Genomic DNA, 26,157 nt, shown 5'->3' with positions numbered 1-26,157 from the left:
AATCCATTAATATGTAGTAGAGTTGGTAAAAAAAATGGGGTTTGGTCAAATAACAACCCGAATTGAATTTCGAACGTGTTGAATTGATTAAGTCCGAATTGATTTTTAAATTTGAACAAATAAACTAGACAATAATTTAATACAGGTTAGGGTTCAGACAAATAAATCAAATAATATTTTTGTGTTTGAACCCAAATTCAATTTTACATTGGACAATAATTTTGTATTTGAAAATTTTTGACATATAGCTTATATTCAAACAATTTGATTTAATTTAAATCGCACAAATTCAGTTTCGGATTGAACAAAATTTTGTCACCCCTTAATCTGTAGCCTGTAGGTTGGAACAAGAATGATTTTAAAAAAACAATAACAAATACGTAATTCTTAAAACAAATAAAATACCACTAGATAGTTGTGACATAATCGCAAGAAGACGAAAAAGAGCGCCTTTCTGTCGGTAACCGACCTTTCACTAACTTTCCTGCAGCCGTGTTGCCGCAACCAATGGGGTGGGCTTGTCCGTTCAAATTGAAATCAATTCACAATAGCTAAGCCAGCCACCAAATGTCACGTCGCTGCTCACTTTAGCCCCCAAACAAATCCTCATATTCCCTCCAACTCCCCTCACCCTCCCAAAACCTCTGTAACTCCTCCCTCACCCCCCCCCCTCTCTCTCTCAGCTCTGGTTATACCGAAAACGATGTCGTTCGTACTCGGTCTCGTCATCGGTCTCGCAGTCGGCCTCGCAATCATCGTCGGCTTCGTCCGGTCAGAGAACTCGCGATCCAAGCTCCGTTCTGAACTCGTTAGTACTGTTTTGTGCTTTCTCGATTCGATCAGTCATTCTTGGTCTCTATTTTAACATTTGGTGTTATTTCTGTATGTGTTAGGCAACGACTATTGCTGCTTTTGCGAGGATGACTGTGGAGGATTCCAGGAAGTTATTGCCGGCCGAGTATTATCCTTCTTGGGTCGTCTTCTCTCAGAGCCAGAAGTTAAGCTCTGTCACTTCAGTTTTCTCTACAGGCATTTGTACTTCTGGATATGTTAAAATGTGTCATGACTGTGAGAAACTGATTTGATTTGTTGATTTTCTTCAGTTGAAATGGCTTAATCTTCACCTTACCAAGATCTGGCCCTATGTGAATGAGGTAGCTTCGATCTCTTATTGATTTATTTTGCGATCTTTTTTTCTCCTGCAAATGTGGTTGCCAGCGTGAATTGGTTTATGTAATACTGTTGTACATAGGCTGCTTCTGAGCTCATAAAGGCTTCTGTTGAGCCAGTATTGGAACAATACAGGCCCTTCATACTATCATCTCTAAAGTTTTCTAAGTTCACTCTTGGGACTGTTGCGCCTCAATTTACTGGTGAGTTTGTTGTATTAAAGTTTCAGCTTGGAATGTAATAGTTACTGCTGAATTGCAGCTGTCGATAGCTATGTTTGCCAGATGTGGTTAGATAAAATGTGTTTGTCGATGGAGATGCATATCCGTACATGTAGGAAGTCGACATTGAATTTTGTTCTGTTTAATTGATCCACTCCACATGAGCTTAAAAATCTAAAATATCATTTATTTGTTATTTTCCTGTTGATGAAGACGTATTGAACATGATCTGTTGATTGCAATTATATGCAATATGAGGATTTTTCCACCTATTCTCTTTCTTTCTTTTTTAAAGTTTTTAAGCCAGGTAAATGTGATTCCAAAAAGAATTTTCTTCAATAATTGAACCTCTTTGAGCTCCTCCAAGCTCTTATTATTCACCAATTTGTTTAGGAGTTGCCATTATTGAAGATGGAGGCGATGGTATTACAATGGAGTTGGAAATGCAATGGGATGGGAATCCTAGTATAATACTTGATATTAAGACGAGGTTTGGTGTGGCACTACCGGTTCAGGTAAAACCACACCCATTTGGTCTTATATTTCTGTTCAGAAAATGTATTAGGTTTTCTTTTATTGGCCTTCGTATTTGGTACATCAAAACACCACATGCTTGCAGCTTATGTGCATGAGAATTCATATCCACATCCAAATGCCAGATCCTTCTTCTGTGGTCTAATATGATGTTTTTGACTGCTTCATCCCGGCATTGAAATCTACAAGTGATATATATATATATATATATTATTATAGTGGCTTTGTTACTCTTTGAATTTTGACTATTTAGTTACATAGAAAGGTAAAGTACTCCGTCTATTGGCTCTGCCTTCATCGACATTTTTCGAGCTTGACAGCTTTATGTGTAATCATGCATCTTTTGTCTATATCCAACTTATTCAGTTTGACTCATCTTCTAAAGGCTGCGCAACCTCCATGCTTATTCGGCTTAACTTTATAAGAGAGCTGTTTGCAATGGTTTGGTTATTCGTAGAGGTAGGCCAGCCTTGGTTTAAACCATAGGCTTGATTAACCCTACCTCTCTTGACTATTTTTCCGGATGTCCAATCCTAATTCAAAGAGTGCGAATCTCCGGGAAATCATGCTTGATTCTCTGGATCCCTCGCTCATGCGAATGCATTGCTTCTTAATGAATTATGAACCAAACCCTATGAAGAATTCTCCTGGAATTCGTTTAAACAAGCTCTAAACCTGTAGAGAATTATGTTGAACAATAATTGGTGACTAGAAGTGAGAAAACTGCGGGAGAGAGAGAAATCAACAGAGACATTCATCTTATGGAAATATGCCTTTAGGTTTGTATATCCTTTTCTGCATCTTTCTCCTCATTCTTTGTTGGAAAGTAGCCAAGTTCCTTGTTTTTCTTGCACCAAAATGCTGGCCAATTGAAGAGTCATATGTTTATCTGCTATATTTAATCTTCTCTCAGTGTTTTCCGGCTCTTTGTGCCTGTGCCATCGGGTTTTGGTATGCTTACAAATCACTTTACCTGTTATGTCAACTATTGTGGAATAGCTTAAAATTAAAATGATAGTCATTAATGTTCAGTTCATGCAAATTATTTTCAGGTGAAAAATATTGGATTCACCGGGGTTTTCAGGTTGATGTTTAAGCCACTAGTCGATGAGTTTCCTTGCTTCGGAGCTGTTTGTTACTCTCTCAGACAAAAGGTGTAGTACCTCCTTCAAAATTTGGAATTCACCATCGTAATATTCTTTTGTGCACAAGTTTCCATATATTAAGGAAAAGAATTTGAGAGAAGTGTAGATACATATATATGGGCTCAATTTAATTAAAGTGTAAGGAAGCAGTTATTGGCTCAATTTCTTGGCGCTTGCTTTCTATATTGAAAATAGTATTAATAAAATTTTTTGTTATCCATCAAGCATCCGAGTATTCTGGCCAGTTGCTAAATTTGGAGGGACTTAATTTCTGTATGGCACCTTTCTATCGAGGCTCACTCACATATAAATACATGCAAAATGTCCACTTTGCTTTGTTGTTAAATGCTTACCATTCTTCGATGACGTGGGGGGCGGGGTTGAAATGAGAGTAGATTCTTAGATTTTGCTTACAATAGGCAGTTGTAACATCATGAAGTTCTAAAACTCCATCAGATTTTACGCAAAACTCTAAGCTATTCTTAGATAAAGATTTGGTAGGTAAACTACTCCCTTGCATAGAGCTCCCACAGTTGTCGGGGTCGGGATAAGCAATATGTGCATAGATCTTACTCCCACATAATTTTTAGATAAAGATCTAAATTTTGAAAAAGAGACAAAGTTTTGGAGAAAGATTTGTAAGATGCTAATCTCTCTCTATAGCACCTACCCAACTGTATATGCGATCTGACAAACATCCAACTTGTGGCTTGCAGAAAAAGTTGGATTTTAAACTTAAAGTTATTGGTGGCGACATATCAGCAATTCCAGGAGTTTCTGATGCTATTGAGGTTTGTGCAACTTCAGTTGTTAGAATTTTCTTCTTCTTGTGCATGAATATTCCCAAGATTACATTAATTGATGTATTAACATTGTAATCCGAAAACATTTTCTTTTGATAAAGTTTCAATTTTCTTTTTTCAAAGCCTTTCAGTGCTTTTATATTAGGTCACAACTGGTCAATGTAAACATTGTATTGTCAACATTGAAATTTGATAAGATAGGTAAGTAAACAATACTCGTGCACTAGGCTCCCGCAGTGGGTAGGGTTGGGGACATGCAAGATGTACGCAAACTTTACCCCCACATAATATATGGAGAGGTTGTGGAATTGAACCTGTGACCTTTAGGATGCACTCCTACAACTCTACCACTGTGACGTATTTTCTCCTGTAAATTTGATAAGATAATTGTGGAAAATAGCTGGACCATTTGTCTACAGGTTGACTAAACAACTAACCCCTTTTACTGAAGCACCATCCCCATAGTGGCGTTGAGTGTAATTGATCCTTCATTAAAAAATATAAAAGAAAGGTTAAAATACTGAAAGTCCTTCAACGTTCTTAAAATGAACTCTTTACAACCCTTACTAGCATTCTTTTCTGCATCTAATGAATCGCTGATTTGATTTTACAGGAGACAATACGTGATGCTATTGAAGATTCTATTACATGGCCTGTTCGAAAAGTTATTCCCATATTGCCTGGGGATTACAGGTATGGCTACATATGGCCCATCTGGAAAGTGCAGCAAAGAGGCTTGGATAATATGGGTTGAGAAGAGAGAACAGTTACTGATATGTGATTTAATTTTTTATTCAGTGATCTGGAGTTGAAGCCTGTGGGAACATTAGAAGTAAAGCTTGTGCAAGCTAAGGAGTTAACTAATAAAGACCTCATTGGGAAATCAGATCCTTATGCTGTATTGTATATTCGTCCTTTACCAGATAGAATGAAGAAAAGTAGAACAATTGTAAGCCATTTACCTTCTCATATTTACATTTTTCTTTTCCCTTAACATTTTTATGTGAATTTTTGTTCTTTCTTCCAGAACAATGACTTGAACCCCATTTGGAATGAGCACTATGAATTTACTGTTGAAGATGCATCCACCCAGCACGTGGTGGTAAAAGTTTATGATGATGAAGGACTTCAGGCATCAGAGCTCATTGGAATGGCTCAAGTACGACTGAATGAACTTGAGCCTGGCAAAGTAAAGGATGTGTGGTTGAATCTGGTTAAGGATCTGGATATTCAGAGAGATAATAAATACCGAGGGCAGGTAAGGAAGCTGAGAACTCTCTTGTGGGCCTACATATGTGATATGCAAGCTATCCTTTAACCCTGAGGGTTGATAAATGCTGCTATAAGTAGCTCCCTCATGTCAAACCTATTATCCAATGAGCTGATAGGTATTCTCTGATCAGGGACAGCAGTAGTACCTTCGGATTAGGTGACTCTTTGACTTCTGAAATTTTACAAAACCGCCATAATGACGTAAAAATATGGAAAACTACATTTTCTTGTTCATTGGAAACAGACTTAACATTTTCAATGGGTTTTCTTGGGTAGGATAGTCGACATTTTTATTTTGAAGGATAGTCTCGTAAATGCTTTTCGCTTGAAGCTAGTGAAAACTGTGATGTCTCGTCAGTTAACTTTTGGTCATGCTGTTTCTTCTGTCTAAGGATTTTTCTTCTGGTTTATAAATATTCTATCAGAACAGGGTGAATGATGGCTAATTTCCTCCTTCTCAAACCAGAAGTATGAATTCCTGAGCTATCAATTATTTTTGCTATGCTTTGGTATATTGAGATAATCTATCCTAACACCCCTTCTTTCCGCCTATTTTCCTTGTTTACATTCTTCTTATTTGTTTCAGTTAACTGAAACTTGTTCTTCACCAGAACCTGGTTTAGAACCAGAGCATCTCGGAGTTTAATTATACCCATTTCTGGATGTTTTCTGCTCACTAATTTTTCTTGGCATGAATTTTTTATCATTTATGTAGGTGCAATTGGAGCTTTTGTACTGTCCTTTCAATATGGAGAATGGATTTAAAAACCCTTTTACTGACAACTATACGATGACCTCTTTGGAAAAGGTGCTTAAAGATGGGGTGAATGGGAAGGGTGCTATTGAAAATGGAAATTCAATCTCACAGAAAAAAAGGGAGGTTATTATTAGAGGTGTACTCTCGATAACTGTGATATCTGCTGAAGATTTGCCTGTGGTAGATCTGATGGGAAAGGCTGATCCTTACGTTATAGTCACAATGAAAAAATCAGAGGCAAGAAAGAAAACTAGGGTGAGAATTTGATTGCTTCCCTCCCCTACTCTATTAATTCTGTTCTAATGATACTGTCTGTCTGAATTCTTTGCCTCCCCTCTTTTTTGTCAGACAGTCGACAGAAGATTCATACCAGTCTTTTCACCCTTTTTGCTCCTAAATTATGTCATTACACTTTGTGTAATCTATTGCACATATCTCAAAAGTTGATCCGTAAATTTGTTTTGTTTTCCAGGTTGTGAACGACAGCTTGAATCCCGTTTGGAATCAGACTTTTGACTTCGTTGTTGAGGATGGTTTACATGATATGTTAATTATTGAAGTTTGGGACCACGACACATTTGGGAAGGTAAAATCATTTTCTTTGTTTCTATTAGATCAAGCAATTTCCTTTACATGCCGTATTTGATCAATAGAAATTGATGTATTATCATGTGGATCAAATACATACGATAGAATTTATACAGCATATAAGTTTTCTACGGAACTTAATTTTTATTTAAGTGTAGAAGATTGATCCCAAGATGCCTCTGCTGGATTTTTTTTTCCTGGAATACTAACATCATTATTTTTAAACGTGCAGGACTATATGGGGAGATGCATTTTGACATTGACAAGGGTCATAATGGAAGGGGAATACAAAGATTGCTTTCAGTTAGATGAGGCTAAATCCGGAAAATTATGGCTGAACCTCAAGTGGATGCCCCAACCAATTTATCGCGACACCTGAGTTATATTTCCAAAGCTGCCGCTGGATGTAAGATTACAGGGGATGTTTCACTGTGACTCCATAAATTCATACACTAGGTCATCACCAACACCTGCATGTAAATTAGATAATAAATAAACCTCACATGAGTTTGTGATATCAAGCACTTGAATGTACATGATTTTCTAGCGATAGTAGGTTCGTAAAGGATGAAGAAGACTGGGACTGAGAGTGGGGTTGGGGAGGGAAAAGGTTCTTGTACTTTATTTGTACAATGCTCATACTTCGACAGTTATCAATACTGTAATTTTGTTCTTTACCTGAGAATTAAGTTTGTTTTGCATCTGTGAAGCTTTGTTATATTCTGAAAACATACCTGAAGCTGCTTGCGCGCGGATTGCTGCGTAAAGAAGATAGATGTTATGAAGGTAGGTTTATGAATGGATTTCTGAAGTCCAATTTTGTTTACATGGTTGAGTTGGTGAACGGACTGTTCTAATACAAGATAACATTCCTGGATCATTTACATGCTAATTCGATAGGCAACCATCATCCATAGCTATTCCTGCTCCACAAGAGCTCTAATTATTCCTAAATTTGACGATAGACTACTGGATTAAACCAAAGAGAGTTGCACACACTTATTCCAGGAGAGAAATAACCATTACAAATTCCAGAATCAGGGGGATCCGGGGATGTCTTGTAGAGGAAGGTTAAATGTCACTTTAGCATTTCAAGATTTCTCAGCAGTTTCATTCCCCTTTGCGGAAATAATACCGATCCATCATACTCATATGTATCTTTTCTCATTGACTTGCAACCCAGCCAACGACAGCCTTCAGATAATGCTTCTTCAGTTTCCTCCTCCTAGGATTGCGTGCCCTGTAAGAATTAGTGGAACCACTGAAATTATCTTATGGAAAAAGGAGTGAAAGCGAACATCAATTCAGAATTCCGAAGAAGTTCGCAAGCACATTACTTTGCAATGCATAGTTGTATGTTTGTGGCAGAAGAAACAATTCCAATCTTACGGATATTTATATCTTGCATTTCTTAATATGGGCTTTAGATATGGACAGACCAGCAGACTGATAGGTCAGCTAACACAAATTCAAATTCGACAAATGCTAAATGTCACACTCACCAGTACTGATTGTGCAGTAGGAATGAGTCAGTCGCCACTTTTTTTCCATCGTCGTTGCGGTTCCAGTGGTAGATTGCATGCGTCCTGTTTTTTATCTCTAATGTGGAATGTCCATAACTGGCTTCTCGGAAAGCAGAATAGTCTGGTTGAGGATCTCTAAACCTACATAGCCAATGGAATGACAGTTTAACAATACCATTATGTATACTTAAATATAAAAAACTTCACACTTTCAATGTGGAACTTCATTATAATCTGGAAGTTGAAAAAGTAAAATTTATCACAGTGAAGTTATTTGATCTACAGCTTAGCTCACCGTCCAGCTAGACCTTCTTGATTTCCTCCATCTCCAACAGTTATGTAAACAGGGGCAGATTTGTCTGGTGTAGGATAACGATCACCGCTTGATACATTCCAGTGTATATTCGAGATTCGATACTGAATTGGCAAAGAGAAACCACATTTAAGCATCCAAGATTTATCTGTCATAAAATTTTGATGAGCGTTCAAAGAATCTTACTGATCTTTCATAAGCATGGACATGGCCAGCAAAGATTACATCAACTTTGTGATGTACAAACCATTCCTCAAAGACAGCTCGCATACTTTCACCCTCCATGAAGTGCGCCTCATTACTGTTGTAGAGTGGGACATGCATGAGAACAATGAGCCATGGTGTCTTCTTTCTATCTACACTCTTAAGTTCCTTCTGAAGCCATACCCATTGGGGAGTGTATTTCACTGTCGAAAAAGTGAAATGAATGTGTCATTAGATACAGAGCCCCAATTCACAGCCTTTCAAAGATATAAATATCAGTTACTCTGGCAAAAGATAACGTTATAAGTTGATAACAATTAACAATTACTCAGAATGTATAACTTCGTTTTGTACAAATCCCCAGCAGTAGGGTCTATATCTTCATCTTCCAGACATATATAAGTAATTTTTCCATTTACAAGGAGAGTTGGAGAAAAACAAGGTTTTGTGGCATTTAACATAGCATAGCATTCACCTTTGTGTCCAAATTCATTTAAAACCACGCAATCTCATTCGTCATACCATTACTGAACACATTATTGGTGCCACTGCAGCCTTTAATTAAGTTTTCTAGTTGTGAAGTTGCATATCATACTAACCAATAAAAGATAGAATTTCAGCAATTTCAAATTTAATGCCCAGATAAAAATATTAAAGTCAGATGCATAGAGTTCAGAAGGAACAAAAGTTTACCGAATGGTGAATAGCTCGACAGCACAATTATGTGAGCTGAAGCACGTCTCACGGCATACCACATAGGACTGCTGCTACTGGAGGCTAGATAGGGCGTAGGGTACCGATGAATGTAGGATTTAAAAGGTGTAACCTCCCCCTATACACATGTAAATCTTCAAAGATGAAATGGAGAGAAAAAAAATTGCTTCTTTCTTGGCAGTAATGCTAACATAAAATAAGACTTCCATGAACTATAATTAACAATAAGTGTCCAATGGGGGCTGTAAAGAAAATATGAGACTGCACAGCTGTCAATGATTACAAGTCTAATCATTCAAGGTAAATGCAAATAACAATTCTTTTAAGGAAAAAAGAAGCACAAACAAGATGACTCTGCATGTAGCAACTGATCATTAGTTTACTTTAAGGACCCATTTTTCCCTGTGTAACCTAAAAATTGCAATGACAGTAGAAAGCATGTTGTTGGTGAGCAAAGAAAATATCTGAAACTTTCCACTAAAAGAAAGTCAAGCCGCAAAGCACACTGGCAAAGAAGAAATGGAAAAAAAATATTCTAGAACATCCTCAAGGAAGTTTTGTGCTTATAGTAATGGTAAAACCATCACCACAGTGACACCCCAGTAAAAAATCCTGGGATATTCAGCACTTCACAATGTATATTTATATGGAAGGGGCACAAACAGAATTGACATGCATCATTGTGTAAGGCTCTCAGCACCATAATGAAATCGAGATAGTTTCTGATAAAATAGAAAGAAAAAAAAACAGTTAAATTCCAATTGAAGTTGTAACAATTTACCATGTAAGGCATGTAATCGATTTCGTGATTCCCAGCACACCACAACCAAGGCTGATAAGCAGTACTTCGCTCGACAAAACGGGCCCAGGTATCCCACCGTAAACCAACATCATTATACTGATATCTATCAGCATAAGAAAGATCTCCAACAAATAAGACAGCCTGGGCTCCACTCTGCATGTAATGCTCAAGGGTAGATAGGGAATTATATGTCTGTCCCAAGTCACCTGAATCATACAATGACAATCGGCTTATTTCCGTAGTAGAAGCCAGCCATATGAACATAGTTAAGGGATAAGCACATAACTTAAGCTGAACCAAGTTCAAGATGCTAGAAGGAAAAAGAAAGCCAGAATAACTAAGTTTTTAGGATAAGCATTACAATACTGATACTCGAAGACTCTCCCCTTAAACAACTCACCAATGATTCCAAACTTGTACGAAGCATCCGGGTTGATCCTTGGAGGTGTTTGAAACCAAAATTCACGAGAAGAATCACCACTGCCAAGCTTGTAATAGTACTTGCTGTCGAACTGAAACCAACAGAGATAAATCAATTAACTAGATTAGCATGAAGAATGAAAGAAAACAAGGAAACTGGGAAGCTGCTTGGCAACATGCAACATGATGAACCATCACTTTGAATAGAAAGATCAACACTATGGGTGAAATCCTCACAGATTATACAGTTTACATTACCTCAAGGCCTTCGATGAGACATTGATGGATGTAGCCAGACTTGTATTTGTAAAAGCTGTAATTAGTTATTGTTCCCTCTGCAGTAAAATCATACTTCCCCTCCAATGTGCCATACTGCACTATGCTGGACCCTGGTTCATCAGGTGTCACCCATGAGATGATGACAGCCTTTCCATCATAGTCACCTTGGGTAATATGCACCTGCGGTCAAAGTAATGGAGGAAGCCGAGGAAAAACATTTAACTAAGTAGATGGCAATCCATTAACTTGACCCAATTCAACTAAGCGTAAATCAAAAAACTAAGAGTAAGCTACAATCTAATAAGTAATACGATGTTTGTTCTTTATCGTTTCATGCTTATGTTTATGTAATTAAATGATGTATAAACAATGTCATCAAATAGCATTTGAATTGACAAGTAAAACTAGATAATTAAACTATCCACTTTATAATACTATAAAGCCGTCCATGACACCAACATTCGAATTTAAAAATGATTACCTGTTGTGGTGCATTATTCCCCTTTGGCACTGCAAATGCTTCATTCTCGAGAGGCATGTCAACAGACGGCCACTCTGAACGAATGAAAGTACTTGTGATCCCGGCATACCCATTATTCAAAACGCCCAAGAGGACAAAGCATGTGTATAACAGTTGAGGCAACAAGGACGTCATCATGACAACCACTGAAATTATTGTCAATTAATCAGCTTAAGCAATATAATGAATTTCATCAAAGATAGCTAAGAATATCTCAACAATTAGGACAAAAAAAATACATAGTCACAAATGTCAGTAAACACTCTTTAAGAGTTTGCAAGTCTTGCAAGATAATTTAAGTCGCGACATATAATCTTTAGAATGAAGACTGGAACATTCTATTCAAATCATCCACTAAACCCACCCCTATTCATCTCTCTCCAATCTCAATGCTCCCATTGTATGCTATAATTACCGTAAACTTAAGCACTGTATCAATCCAATCATCAATTCGCACAGTACACACAACCTCACAAAGTTTCAAAATTTCCATGATTGAGATTTAAAAAGTTCACCAAAAATCATAGAAACCTCCTCCGCGGTACCCGTTTCAAGTATATGCATTCTCCAATTAACAAATAACTCAAAACTGCAAACCATTACATCCATATATGATCAAAATCAACCATCCCAACAAAGCCCATAACTTGTATCTTTCAAGATAAAAGTACCCAGCAACCTAACAGTAAAAAGAATACAAATCTTTGGTCTACAAGATATGATTTGCCTATAGTAATAAAAACCCAATCACATTACCATAGATAAACAGACCAATCTAGAGGGAGAGGGAGAGGGAGATAAGAGTACCTCTATAACATTTGCAGATGAGACAGAAAACGGAGTGAACGTTTATGATGAACAGACAGCCACAATGATTTGTTAAAGTGTTGGTTTTCGGTGTGAGTGGGTGGGGTGGGTTTAGCAAAGCGGCAAAGCCAAGGGATAACGAACTATGTCATGCGTACGTTAGAGAGAACCCTCAAAATCGTTGGTTAACGTGAAGACCAGGTATCAGCGCATGGGGCGCGATCTGATTGGTAATCACAGTATGTGGACCACGTGCCTGTCATGGGATGCTGACAAATGTTGATGGCAGTTTTATGACAATATTATGGGCTTCAAGCTTTTAATCGAGATCTCCTTTTGAGATTCTTGTAGACCCATTAAGGTTCAAGAATATGGATAGTAATTAGGCCCAGTAGTTATGGGCTCTTGATTCATTGAGCAGGCTTGCCAGGAGACCACCAAATATGCAGCAATACAAATCCATTATACCAATCTTGACGCTTTTTTTTTTTTTTTTCTTCTTCGTCGTGAGAACCTCTTCAAGACAAAAACCCTTTGAATCTACCCTGAGTCTTTGACAAAAAAATCTCCGAACTCTTGTCTCACACCTTTGGAAAATTTAATGTTGGCGCTCTTTATATTTTGAATGAGTTGTGAAAGGATGTTGAACACAATACTCCATCATTGCATGCCAATCAATCATTGCGGCCAAAAAGTGTCGTAAAACGGTCATCAGTTTGAACAACAAAATTCAAAACGGCCATCTCCAGACTTGTTTATAATCATTTCTGTCAATTTTCAGAGCTTGCAATTGCATAGGTATGTCCACTAATTACGCTGATAGCACTAAGTGCCACTAACAAAGAATTGACGACGAAATATCATTTACAAATGTATCAGCAGTAACACCTACCTGCTTCAAGAAATTCAGCTTTCAAATCTTTTCAAGCTGACTTAGCCACAGAACCAAACCTTCTCAAGCTGAGACCAACCTCTGAAGAGAGAAACAACGCTGAAAATCAACGACGTCACATAAAACCCTCGAATCCGACGAAAACACAATCAAAATCCGAATTCGAAAAGGAACAAAAAGGTGTGAAAATGATGACCCGTACAATCAGTGTCCGGTATTCGGAGAAATCGAGAGGAAATGCAAAGATTAGGCTGAGGAGGAAGAAGATCATTATATCTGAAGACACAAGAAAAGAACACACTCGACACCGTAATACCGTATGAGTGGAAAAAATCACGTGTACGAGACTAGCGTACCTGGCATTATGTAATTCCACGTGGTGCTTGATTAGTGGTTAAATTCAGAATTAAAATAGAAGTGGAGAATTACTCGTCGTGGATCGTCGAGTAAGACAATTTTAAAATCATCAATCAGGAATGAGCTTTTTCTGTCAAACGGTACCGTTTAACAAGTCCTTGTTCCTTCTTCAATTTATTTTTTTTTTGAGAAATTCTTTTTGTTTTTTTTTTGTAAAGGAATTTAACAAGCAATTTGGATCCCAGAACCACACCAAACAAGCAAGCAATTGAGCTTCATGCCACACATATAATCACTTGAACTCAAAATGCCCTGATAATCAACCATAGCTGAATCCAAATGGACAGTCAGAAACCATATTGAAGATACTGACCTCTTGTATGATAGGCCCAAGCCACAAACACAAAACCTTCAAGAACATCAAAACCTTCAACAACATGAAACATGGAGTCACAACTACTGAGGGGAAGCTATGACAACCCAACAACACTTCAATAAGCAGAATCTGGTAACATTTAAATCAACTTTTTTTCTTTCCAAGGAATCATACCTTTATCAAATCAATGTTCCTGAATGTTGGGAGTGCCTCAAAAAAAATTCAGGCTCAGTTTTATGGTCCAACCATGTATTTCGAATTACGACAAGCGGAGTACTTGCTCTTTAGTGATTGCATGAGAGACTTGTTTTCAAGGTATACAAAACTAGCCATGGCACTGCGTCTACACGCAATCCAATCCAACCATGACTTCCAATACTTGGTCCAGCATCTTTCCTGGAAGATTGATGTAACTGTCCGATTCTTCATCTCCAGCCCACATGTTTGCTTGATATAACCAGTAGTTCATCGCTTCACTCCACATATTACAGAACATCCTGTTTCTCACTCACCTTGTAATAAAACATCTTCTGCACATAAAACATCATGTATCCTTGTGCAGCCCTGACGATGTTTTCGTTGACTTGAGTAATCCAGGCATCGTCACACTTGTACCACTGATTACTTAATCGCAGATAAGTCACATAATGACCGGCATCAAGTTTTCCTGTGTGCGTGACAACAGCAAACAACTCAAACTCTGCCGATATTTCATTGGCCATATCAGGCTCGTCCCCGTCGAAAGGGAAAATTCTGTTGCCAAATCGACTTCTCAATATTGAAGACGAAAGATAAGGTGCCATGTTCAGTGAAAATGGAAACTGCAGGTATCGGTCCACCTTCCTCGACATCTTTCTAATCGAAGAATGCTCAAATCTTTTGATGTGGAAGCAAGAAACCAACGGAAGCTTTCTTATTGACATCTGCTTGAGAGACTCCTGCCTTACCTGACACTTTTGGCAAAAGAATTTCTGGTCAGAGCCCAATTTTTCAGGCCTTGTAAATCGTTCCAAACACCCCGTCAGAGTAGATACTCCACAGCTATGGCTGGAATTCATGCAATCAGCCTCACTATTGAGAGAATTAAAGGCCTTCACAGACAATAGCTTTGCAGAACCTTGGCTGGGTTCCAAGCCAAGCGAAATATCCACACAAGGGTCATATGTTGTGGATGTGAAACCACAAACCATACACATGACATCAGATCGCAAAATCCCAGAAAATACTCTGTGAGCAATACAACAGTCTCCATTGCCTGCGGTAACAAAAGAATCAACTCTTAATATTCAATATGATAAAGCATACCGCTAAAGCCAATTACAAAAACTTTTCTTCCATGATAATTTAAAGTATAAACTTTCTGCCAATTCAGAATAGTCAGATGATCAAAAAATGAAAGATGAGGCAGCCTATCTCCTAATGTCCTATGAAAAATCAGATCAAACTGTTGCAGACATGAAGGATAAAAAATACAAGTCCTGCAATCCAAGTGTATGGACAGGCAAAAGAACACTTGAAAATTCAGCATAATTCACTTCTGAACACACTAAACTTGCCTGAGAAGAACTAAAGATTCATACTGAACTTCTTTCTGCATCCAATAAAAGTAATGGTTGGACTTGTATCTATACCAACTTACTAGTAGCTGTAATTGAAATTCACCAGTTTCAAATCCAGTTTTAGTAAGAAAATCATCACAGTCCAGAAACTAAAAACCATAAAGCTAAACAAATGATTTTACATGGCAATGTTCTTTGACTTTCCGAAAAAGCCAACTGGCAGGCAGTGCCTTTATTGAATTCAAAGAATATTTAATTATATCACAAAAAATAATGCTACCAAAGAAAACTTCAATGGAGAAAACAGGATGAGAATCAATGGTTTCAAATGACTGACAAACAATTTTGTGCTGGCTGTGAGCCTAAGGCAGCCATCCTTCTCTTCTCAGGGATTGGGATAAGCTTTGTGGCAAGATAAGACCCAAGGATCAGCAAAGGAGGAAAACTAAGAATTATGACAGGTGACATAACCCTATGGGCTACGGTGAAACCAAAATTGGCTAAGGGAAAGCTGACTTGCTGGAGCGAAGCAAACAACACAATCAAGCCCGCAGGTTGAGGTTGAGTATAGCTGCTCCATAAGAGATCTCTAAGTATCATCTTGCAGTTTTCACACTGATAGCCAGTTTACTCATCTCTCTGGTAACTTAATTTTACTTGAATTACAGGATACTATCGCCACCCATATAAGAGTTCTCATTCTTGGTTAACAAAGTACTGTTATGACTATCATTGATCACATCCTAGGATGCGCAACACATTGAATACTATTCAAACAATTGACACTGAGCTGAGCTGACAATTAGCTACATTCAGTCGCATATGCTGTCAGCTACCGTTAAATAAATATCATTACTCAATATGCCAGGCAAATGGATTGGTCCCTTATAATATTAGATAGTCAAACAAGATTCATTCAAGTGATGAAATCATAAAACTGGAGTGGACAAGGGGATAAAATCACACAAGTAGTATTTTCGACAATGGAGAAATTGTACATTGATTGTGGGGCTTGCTCCGATTCTTGTCTACTTTTTCATGGATCCCATCAAGAATTGAAATGAAAAATTCATGTGCATCCTGCTGTTCATAGCTCGCCAAGTTAGCTGCATGTTGCCACCAACTGCAACAAAACCACAACAATCACAAGTTCAAGAAACTGCAAACAACTTTATCTACTCAAAGACAGAACACCATGGAATACCCATTAACCAAATTCTCAAGAGACTCCCTAATAAAAAGGACAGGATAAATTACAATATCACATTCACTGGCATGAGATAGACATTAGCCCTATACTGTACAGAAAACTCATCTGCTATTCTTTATAGGCTTATAAATCTTAATGCTCTCCAATACCCCAAGGCATTACAGTATAACTTGACTAAAAATTATATACACTCTTGACATCAAACCAAACCTGTACAAGAACTTTGCAGGACTATAAGGAGTCCGATCCCCCGAATACACAGCTGAGAACATCGCATCCATATCACAAGCCAAACAGATACTAGCGGCCCTACTGCCATTACTTTCCCCCACATTTATCTTACCACCAGAGTCAATATTATGATTGCTAGAGCCGTTCTTCTGCTGGCAATGAAACCAATTGTGCCGATCGCTCAAGAAATAGTTTCTAAGCGGAGGTGTGTGCAGAAATGCCTGCAACACTGAGTTCATAAAACATGTGTTTCCCAAATTGTTCAATCCCCGCAATCCCCACGGCAGATCCAAATCCAAACACTTCCCTCTGTTGTTGCTACAAGCGGATAACGGAATGGAGCCGTTCCCGATCAAATATTGCTCGCGCATGTCTGGTGACCAGGGGCGGTAGTCCACACGACGACGCTTGCGCAAATTTTCCGGCTTTAAATCGATTACTGCTGTATTGGAAGTGAGAGTGGTAAAGGACGATGTCTGCGCCAGTACCACAGCGGCATCGAAATCACGGTCATAGACCTGGTCGCAGCACGCGCAGCAAAAGAGCTCAGCGCGATCCACGTCGACGGCAATCTCATGTCCCGGAGGCATGGATGAGGCATGGGCGGTAGCGTGGGAGGATCCGGACTCCACGTGGCAGGAAACGAGGGCGCACGCCAAGCAAGCATAGAGACGGGACGCGGAGCAATCACCGCATGTGGCGCACCGTGGGACCTCGGCAGGGTCCCGGCGGATCGATGCGCGGCCTCCAGGTGGCTTGATGCGGAGGCAATCCTGGAGGGCACGGAAAGGCTTGGATCCATGGCAGGAGCGGAAATCGGTCAAGTGGGGACAGTTCGACGGTGAAATCTGGCCGTTGATTCGGTGACTGATCTCCGCTGATGACATGGAGGGGAAGTGAATGGCGGTGGCCGATGGTAGAAACCCTAGATTTGAATAACACAAGGATCATAGATGATCGGGGGAATCAACGGCTGAGATTGAAAGTATGGGAGTCAGTGACTATGGGGAGTGTTACGACTTACGAGAATAATCTGGTATTATGGCGCGTAGATATCTTCGACGACTTGGTAAGTCTTTGTAGATACTATAATGGAAATTACGAAAATGAGTTTTTATCCAAAAAGAAAAAGAAAAAGGATTATTTAGAAAATGAAAAAATCATCACCAAGAACATCATGATTAGACACACAGACAACATATAATAGAGCAAAATAATGAAAGCAATCGAAAATAAAGAGAAAAACAACCACGAGATTTACTTGATTCGACAAGAGTGTTTACGTCCACACAAAATCAATCACACAATTGAGTTAGGGTTTTTCCTTTTATAGACGGTTATTTAGGTATTATTAGAATTTTCAGCTCATACACAATAATAATATTGTCTGATTTAGGTTGTCTGGTTTCCATGGATATATCGAACCCGCATGATTTTACATTCTCAAGAAGTCATCCATTTCAATAGTGCTCTCGCAAAATCACGCTTAATTACGAACTTATTAACATGATAAACTCTTTTAAGAAAACGCAATGTAGATGGTTATGAATTAAAATTATATATATTTATGTTAACAGTTACTCAAATATATAAATTATATCTCCATACTAAACGTAGCCAACACTATCATTAATACGGTATCATACGCTCTCCTCTCCCCCAACTTTTTTTTTTCTAGACTTCTCAAATGTAAAGTAATTTCTTCTAACATGAGCTACTTTATTTAACATGATCCCCTACACAAGATAAATTGGTAAATTGTGCTACTCTCTATTTTGACGGAGGAAGAACAGCATGATACAACATCCTATCTGGTCATCACATGACATTCCCAGGAAAAAATCATCGAACCAGATCAATGAAATTGGAAGTCAAAAGTTGAAAGGGCGATGGCCTCTACGTTAATTTTGGTGAGTAACTACTCTTGGAGGAGAAGGAGCATTTCCTTGCTCTTGCTGCTCGAGCGAGACGACTTGTCCTCTGTTTCTCATCGTTCGATCTTGGGCCTACTCCGTTCATCAACTGGGAAATTCAAAACCCAATCTTAGCCCATAATGCTCTAAGGCCCAATTGACATTATTAATTTATTACATTACTTCTGAGGATACCCTGTCATACTCCAATCTTATTGGAGAACACCAGGATGTCTTTGTTTGTCTCTTCTCTTTTGATCTCTAGTATTTGGGGAGACAGTTTCTCATTGACAGATCACATACATACATGTGTAAGACACAGATGGATACCATAAAACCACTTGGCTGATAGTTTAGATTTTTGGCACTATATTTGTTCATTAATTAATGAAGTGCTGCTTGACTATCTGTTGTTAAAGAAGGACTGAAAGAGACTCATTTGGATCTTTTGCACTGCCACTTGCCTTCCCAGCTTGTTCCAACATTACACCACTAATCTCTGTTGATTCATCATTCATCAACAGTCTGGCTTGCTGCCCTTGCTAACCTGTATTTTATTATATATGTATATATACCCAGAAAAGCCTTTTAGCTTTTATAGGTTCATGTCTGGATTCTCTCTCCATTATCTAGCTTGTAACAGCTGTTTATCTATATATATATCAGATCATAAACAGTCTAGATTCTTATTCTCTCTCTACAAAGTTATTTGTTCACACACCAATTTGGATTGAAAAGTCTTGGAGAAATTCCAGTCACAACCTATCAGGGTATTTCTTAATCCTGACAGTTCTCTGTTATGAATATTGACCATGTTTTAAGTCAACAATTGAGTAACTACCATTCCTACCTATAAAAACAGTAACTACCATTCCTCCCAAATACAGTTTCGTGATCTCCTAGATCACCTCCAAGATAAGATTATGACCTGAGCAGGTTTGCCAGATTCAAGCAGAAATAACAGATAACTATTGACAATGGCTTTTCAGATTATAAATGAGTACCAAGAGAGAAGTCAATAGCCTTATCTGCTTATAAAGCTTAATTTTTTGACATTTCTCAAGCCTTGTAAGGTTTAGTTTCTTCACTTGAGAGCAACTAAGCCCATATGGATATATTTTATTTTTCCAACAATGACATCTTACATACAACACAATACTAACTTGACCCTAAAATACCGCCCAACCAGAAGAAAAATGAACACAACCCTTCCAAACATCAGTGCTTATTTAGCAGAACTTTAACTACTGCTATGGGGACCAAAGCCTTTTAGAAGCAAAGAATGATGATAATAGAGCTAGCTGTACAAGCATCCTAACCTCTTTTTTTTTCGACTTTTCAAATTCGAGATAGCTATGAAGATTATATTAGGCTTGTGAATGAGGAAGTCAATACGTAAGGGACATTAGCTAGCGGACCACGTTGGCTAGCAAGCTCATTGATGTCCTTTACAATGTTGAACACGGCTTCCGGCTGTGCCAGTTTACGTGCATTCTCTGATAATCTCTTAAGCTCGTCTGTTTTGGTGCTGAACCATTCCGTGACAATTCTTGCCGTCTCTTTAGGACTTCTGGTGAATACACCAGCACCATTGTCCACCACATAAGGCACATTGCCCTTCTCCTGGAATAAGCCAAAAGCTTTCCGTCAGCGAACTTCGGTATAAGGAAAGTGCATTACTGCATTATCATAAACAAAATGGAAACAAACTCACTTGTCCAGGAATGTAGTCATTGAGAATGATTGGAAGCCCTCTGATCAATGCCTCTGCTATTGTACCAGGACCAGCCTGTGAATTCGAGAAAGTAGCTTAAATTTCCAGGCCATGAAAAAAACAATAAGTTCATGCGCATTCTGGGAAGAGATTGTTTCCGCATTTGAAATTCTGATGCAGAGTTGTTGCGAGGAAGCAACATTATTAAGGGGCAAAGTTCAAATATAAGGATGAAAAAACTTACTTTAGTAATGATACAGTCACAAGCTCCCATCCATTTCTCCATCTGGGTTTCGAATCCTCTAACCTATAGTTAGTAAAGAAAAAACAAAGATTCATGTCAGTGAATAATCATCATTGATGACATTGACCCAAATCTTTTATTTACAGTGCAAAATCATTCATCGTATATCTGATGCAACGTTGGCGTCTCTTATTGAATTCTGCTGCAAAATCAATTACCTTAACTGGGATCTTCCATTCCTCGGATTCCAGTGAGGACAAAAGGGCCTTGTTGCGGCCACATATGATAACTAATTGCCCGATTGGTTTCCCAAATTCTTTATTGAATAATGATTCTCCAAGAGCCCTTGCAGTTTTCTTGACAGGGCCCATGCCTTCACCTCCTCCCATTAGTAAAACTGCAGGTAAGTTAGGATCCATTTCAAGCTCTTCCCTCAACAGGTCCTGAAAACGAAAAAGAAAGAAAATAAGCACACTGAAATGACAATTCCTTCATATCATTGGACTAGTCTTGAATGGGTATTTGTGTCTGGTCACACAATTACTTTACCTTGGAAAGAACTGCACGAGCAAAAGTAGGTCGAATAGGTAAACCGAAAACCTGAATTTGAGACTCTTCTAAGCCATCTTCTAAAGCCCTTTTGGCTACTTCATTTGACGGGCAGTAGCATCTGTTAACCCCAGGATGGAACCTGGATATACAGTTTTATCCAACAATATATATATGTCACTATGTCAGCTTCTTTACTAAAAGAATAAACAACACATAAAACTCGAAAAGATTTTAATCAACTGACCATGTCGGATGGCAGGTATTAAGGTCTGTAATGACTGTAACAAATATCACTTTCTTTTGAAGACCTTGCCACTTAAGAACCCATAAAGGAATATGTTGCATCAAAGGATGGACACTGATGATAATGTCTGGCTTGTACTCCATTAGACCAGCCTCCACCTCTCTTCAAATTGAAAATCTTAATTATAATTACAAGCACTATAGACATGGTATTAATCTAATAATCAAGCTTTTAGCAACAGAGATGATTCAAAGTTTCTTGAATTGTAACGTGTACGCATCAACGGAAGTAAATTAAGAATCGTAATACATCATAATCAGCAATATTCAATTCAAATTAAATTACATTCACGTGGCCCAACCAAAGAATCAAGGCATAGAATAAGAAGTTGATAGATTATTTTAGAAACCCACTTCAGACATATATTATTCATGCCAGCAATAAAAGTGAAAATGGGGAAAAAAAGGTAAAGATGGTGAAAGTTATTTACTTGGCATAATAGGCAGCAATGGCGGCTAAATAGCAGCTATGAATCCATCTTGGGGAGGTACCGTGAAACGCTACTTTCCATAGCTGGACATGTTTAACCATGAACTTGTAACTCCTTTCCATATTGTTCAAAGGCCAGCCTGTGTACTCCTTCCAAACATCCTTAACAAATATCTGAAACAATCAGAAGATCCATCCTTGAGAACCACAATAATCAATCCCTTCCATCATCATACAGTATGATTCATGTTGAAAGGATTTCTTCTTATGGAAATATTTGCTTAAGTTGGAAAAGGAGAGATTGAAGAGAAAAACAAATAAATCCAAGAAGAGTACCAGATTCTAGAGATTATGGATGTTTCATAAACTTGAAAAAAACAGAGAGATCCAAAATCATTGAAACCCAAACACAAAACAAAAACAAAAAAATGAATTGAGAAACCCACAAAAGCAGAAAAATGAAATCCTTACCCTGTATTCATCCCCAAACTCCAACTTGAACGCGTCACGGATGGCTTCGGCGGAGGCACGGTGACCACCACCCGTATCACTCATCAATATCAAGACATTCTTGGTCCTCTCAGCACCAATCTGCATCAACTCCATATTCCCATCGTCCTCCTCATAATCAAAATCCTCGCTTTCAATCAAACACCTTCTGTGCATCAATTGGTGATTCCCATGATGATGATTACTATTGATGTTATTGAAATTCCCATACACTCTCTGCAACACCTTCTCTGTTAGAGACGCTGTCCTTCTTGGAGTCGCAACTTTCATCACCATCCTTGTAAAACAAGAAACCCAATAACAGATGTACCAACAACAGAATCAAAAAAGTAAGAAAACCCAGATGGAATTTGCCGTCAAATTCCCTACCCACCACCGGAAAATTGGTTTTCCGGCAGAGGAAGAGAAGGAGACAGGTTGAGGGAAACTTCTGGGTGGTCGTTGGTTGTGTGTCTGAGGTCTCTGAGAGGTTCGGAGTTGGCAATGTTATGGTATAAGAAGATTGAGAGGGGGGTTGTTTGTTATTGGGGCGTTGCGAATGATTTTAAAGCCGTCAGATCCGCATTTTAGTTTGGAATGTTCGGAGAGAAAGATCCGAATCTTCCCACTAACGATGTCTTCGACAACAGTGAAATGTGTGAATCCCACGATTGGCTGTGTCTCTGTTGCTGTCAATTTCGGGTTTTTAAATTTGTTTCCTTTATTTTCATGTTATTTGCCAGCGTTGGCAACACGAGAATACATAATTGCTAATAAGTACTTCGGGATGGAAAAAAACTGAAAAAAGTGTCAAAGACAAGAATGTAGGCGACTAGGCGGTGATGTCAGTTAATTTAGTTAGGGAACTTAAATGGCAAGGCTTGCCCAAGCTACAATTAAATCCCCTAAGTTTAATTTACATATATATATATATGGAAAAATTAAATATAAGTCCTTCATGAGAGAGCTTTGTTTCAATAGGGACATTCTTTAAAAGTCTTATTCTATAAAGTCCATGTACTTTAAACTAATATTCTAAAAAGGACAAACTTGTATCCTAATTTTTTTAAATGCCTAAAATAACCTCAGTTTAATTATTTAAATTTTAAAAATTAATCATAAAGTTTATAAAAATTTCTCTCTCACTTACGAAAGCTCCTTTTTCACTACTATAGCTACAGGGAATATTTTCCTTTCCAATTTTCTTAGTGAAATTGATTTTTTAATATGAATCTTGCATCAATTTTGAATTTCTATAATGATTCACCTTGCGATCTTGTTGATTTTGGGAATTCTCAGTGTTTGAATTTCTAGATCTAATCATACTTATCACAGGACTTATAGTTTTCCTTTGATCTGTCATCAATCGAAAGTTTCTATGGTGATTTTTAGTATTTTTTTTTGTTCTGATTCCTATTGCAAAATGCAGATGATATGTTATCTGTTTCGATTAATTTGATATATGTCATAATGTTATCTGTCTTATTGAAATGTTATTTGTCTTTAATGAAATGTTATCTGTTTGAAGTTCAAAACAGATAACATATAATAACATATCTGAAACAGATATATTATCTGCAGATTCAGATCCAATTTCAGAAGGAAAAAAAGAGTTTGAAAAAGCAATAAAACCTCAAAGGTGGTGCGCCTTGATCCGTGGAGTTGATGGTCATCGGAGTTGTCCATATTAGCAAGATCTAACTCTTTTTCAAATGGTGATCGTGATTTCAAGAAGCTTTTTTGACGAATCAAGTGATAATTGATGGCCAGTGATGATTAGACTTTGATCTAGCTAACCTAGAGCTTTATTTCTGTAGTTTGTTCTTCGAAAACGATGACCGGACGATCAATTTCCGGTGGTCGACATGAAGGAAGAAGAAGAGAGAGAGAAAAAAAAGGAGGAGGAAGAATAATGACATCACGTGTGTGACTCTAGATGGATTTTAGAGATATCTTTAGGGTATTTTTGTCAATCTAATACAAATGTATTTTTTTATAATGTTTTTCCCACTTTGTCATTGCTTGAATATATAACTACCATATTGTCATTTCCCCTAATTTTTCATATATATATATAGGTAGAGATAGTTTTCCTCCTATATGCACGACCATATAGGAAAATATTTACGGATCACACATACGACATTGTTTTCTCTCATTCCTGTCTCTCTTGTTTTGGTCGGCCATAGTTTTCGACAAAACCCTATAAGCCTTGACAACTGATATTTCGTATTTCAACCAGAATCAAGCTCAAAAGGTGCCGACCAATGCGAGGAAGAACGACCTCAATCCGGCCACCTAAGCCGTTGCCACTGGTAACCAACACCGAAGTGTTTCTCGAGGTGTGCTCGACCTAACCCACCTCTTGGCCGGTCGGAGAAGCTGCCAAAAACGAAGACAGAGAAAGACAAGAAGGGGAGAGAGACGGGTAGGAGAGAAGTGAAAATGTTGTCTAATCTCAATAGTTGATCAGAATCAATGGTGAGATTAAAAGATCCGAAAACAATAATGTTTATGTCCACCATGATCGAAATTTTGTACCGAAAATTATTTATTTCGTCCTGCAATTATTATATATTTCTTAATTTCGTTCTAAATTTTTAGTTCACAGGCTAATCAAAACTTTATTTTTGGGAAGAAATGTCAAACTTGAATTTATTTTGAAATTTATATAATGCCAACTATAAAGTTATCATTATCATGATCAAACTACAAGGTAAAGTTATGTAACTCAGTCAATGACCATGACCAACAATCAAGTTATCGTGTAAGTAATGGCCTTATTAGGAAGGAGTGCCATGAAAATGACCAGAAGAAGAAGACGACGACGACTTTGACATGGCTTTAAGCGAAATTAATAGAGGAGTACAAGGGCATGTATGCAATATCGCAATTTAATTAACGAATATATGAAAATACTATAAAATAGTGGGACCTTTTGTTTTGGAGGTGATTGGACGTTTTATTGCAAGTTGAGCTGGCAGAATAATCAAGTCCAGCCTGTGGCTGACTTACTAAAAGGGGCAATGCTAGCGTGTGGACAACCCACAATTGGTGCCCTACACGTACATTAGCAATTTTAATTAATTAAATTTTCTTTTACATTTGTGAGTTAAAATTGAGTAATTACGAGGATGGTCAAGTTGGTGGTTGAGTTTATTGTGACGTAAACTCACAATTAAGGATCAAACCCCACACATTATGTATATTGATAGTATCTTACAATTTATCTAATGTTTATATAAAATAAGTTGCACCCTAGTAATCATATACTATAAGGGGTCAAAATGGGTACCAGTTTAGAGTCAGCCTAGACGGCCCATGACCCAAGCAAACATAAGCTTAATAGGCTCGCAACTAAGTATCTACAAGCCCACGGCCTAGATGACTCGGGATTAAATAGGTATTTGGCTTAAAAATATAAACAGACCCACGGCCTAAACATCATCTTAACATGTCCATCACTAATTGTAAGCCTAACATGCCCACGACTTAGGCAAACTGGTTCATGGACTCAACGGCAAGCAACCACGGCTCGTGGCATGGGTACAACCCAGTGGCTCTAAAACCAAAGTACATACAGGTTCACAAGCCTCAGTGGGCCTTACGGGTCCAAAAAGGACCTCAAGTTGTCACCTGATATCCCAATTGAGATGACAAAAAGTACCTCAAGCTTCTCACCCATCTTATTCTTGACATGGGCTCAAACTACCCACTCGTCTTGTCCCTAACATCGAGTCACAATATCTAACTTTCTTCTAATATGGCTTGCAACATCGCACGTGCCTCTGACATAGCACGCATCATTATGTGGG

General features: G+C 38.0%; 4 protein-coding genes across 4 annotated transcripts; 1 reads left to right on the top strand and 3 right to left on the bottom strand.

Annotated features, from left to right (window-relative positions):
* Positions 1 to 574: 574 nt before the first annotated feature.
* On the top strand, positions 575 to 7,175 carry LOC119996475 (synaptotagmin-5). The gene is made up of 13 exons (XM_038843117.1): positions 575 to 808; positions 894 to 998; positions 1,104 to 1,154; positions 1,253 to 1,373; positions 1,785 to 1,906; positions 2,978 to 3,079; positions 3,787 to 3,861; positions 4,487 to 4,566; positions 4,672 to 4,822; positions 4,901 to 5,131; positions 5,861 to 6,157; positions 6,375 to 6,488; positions 6,723 to 7,175. The coding sequence occupies exons 1-13, from the start codon at positions 704 to 706 to the stop codon at positions 6,867 to 6,869; spliced, it is 1,701 nt and encodes a 566-aa protein (XP_038699045.1). The 5' UTR covers positions 575 to 703; the 3' UTR covers positions 6,870 to 7,175.
* Positions 7,176 to 7,344: 169 nt separating this feature from the next.
* LOC119996476 (bifunctional purple acid phosphatase 26) lies at positions 7,345 to 12,334 on the bottom strand. Its single transcript, XM_038843118.1, has 10 exons — positions 12,073 to 12,334; positions 11,227 to 11,411; positions 10,725 to 10,925; positions 10,447 to 10,558; positions 10,026 to 10,252; positions 9,224 to 9,362; positions 8,513 to 8,733; positions 8,309 to 8,430; positions 7,993 to 8,154; positions 7,345 to 7,730 (listed from the first exon to the last, which is right to left on the bottom strand). The coding sequence occupies exons 2-10, from the start codon at positions 11,401 to 11,403 to the stop codon at positions 7,655 to 7,657; spliced, it is 1,437 nt and encodes a 478-aa protein (XP_038699046.1). The 5' UTR covers positions 11,404 to 11,411; positions 12,073 to 12,334; the 3' UTR covers positions 7,345 to 7,654.
* Positions 12,335 to 13,580: 1,246 nt separating this feature from the next.
* On the bottom strand, positions 13,581 to 17,741 carry LOC119997283 (ubiquitin C-terminal hydrolase 22-like). The gene is made up of 3 exons (XM_038844188.1): positions 16,677 to 17,741; positions 16,255 to 16,379; positions 13,581 to 14,952 (listed from the first exon to the last, which is right to left on the bottom strand). Exons 1-3 carry the CDS (start codon positions 17,582 to 17,584, stop codon positions 14,183 to 14,185), a joined length of 1,803 nt encoding a protein of 600 aa, XP_038700116.1. The 5' UTR covers positions 17,585 to 17,741; the 3' UTR covers positions 13,581 to 14,182.
* A 1,898-nt stretch (positions 17,742 to 19,639) lies between these two features.
* On the bottom strand, positions 19,640 to 22,895 carry LOC119997838 (monogalactosyldiacylglycerol synthase 2, chloroplastic). The gene is made up of 8 exons (XM_038845041.1): positions 22,325 to 22,895; positions 21,855 to 22,027; positions 21,365 to 21,526; positions 21,118 to 21,259; positions 20,787 to 21,011; positions 20,569 to 20,631; positions 20,325 to 20,399; positions 19,640 to 20,233 (listed from the first exon to the last, which is right to left on the bottom strand). The coding sequence occupies exons 1-8, from the start codon at positions 22,637 to 22,639 to the stop codon at positions 19,973 to 19,975; spliced, it is 1,416 nt and encodes a 471-aa protein (XP_038700969.1). The 5' UTR covers positions 22,640 to 22,895; the 3' UTR covers positions 19,640 to 19,972.
* Positions 22,896 to 26,157: the final 3,262 nt, after the last annotated feature.

Source organism: Tripterygium wilfordii, chromosome 4, assembly GCF_013401445.1.
Source record: "Tripterygium wilfordii isolate XIE 37 chromosome 4, ASM1340144v1, whole genome shotgun sequence".
In the NCBI taxonomy this organism is placed as follows: Eukaryota; Viridiplantae; Streptophyta; class Magnoliopsida; order Celastrales; family Celastraceae; genus Tripterygium; species Tripterygium wilfordii.
The sequence above is the reverse complement of the archived record's forward strand: the minus strand, read 5'-3'. Positions and strand labels throughout refer to the sequence as shown.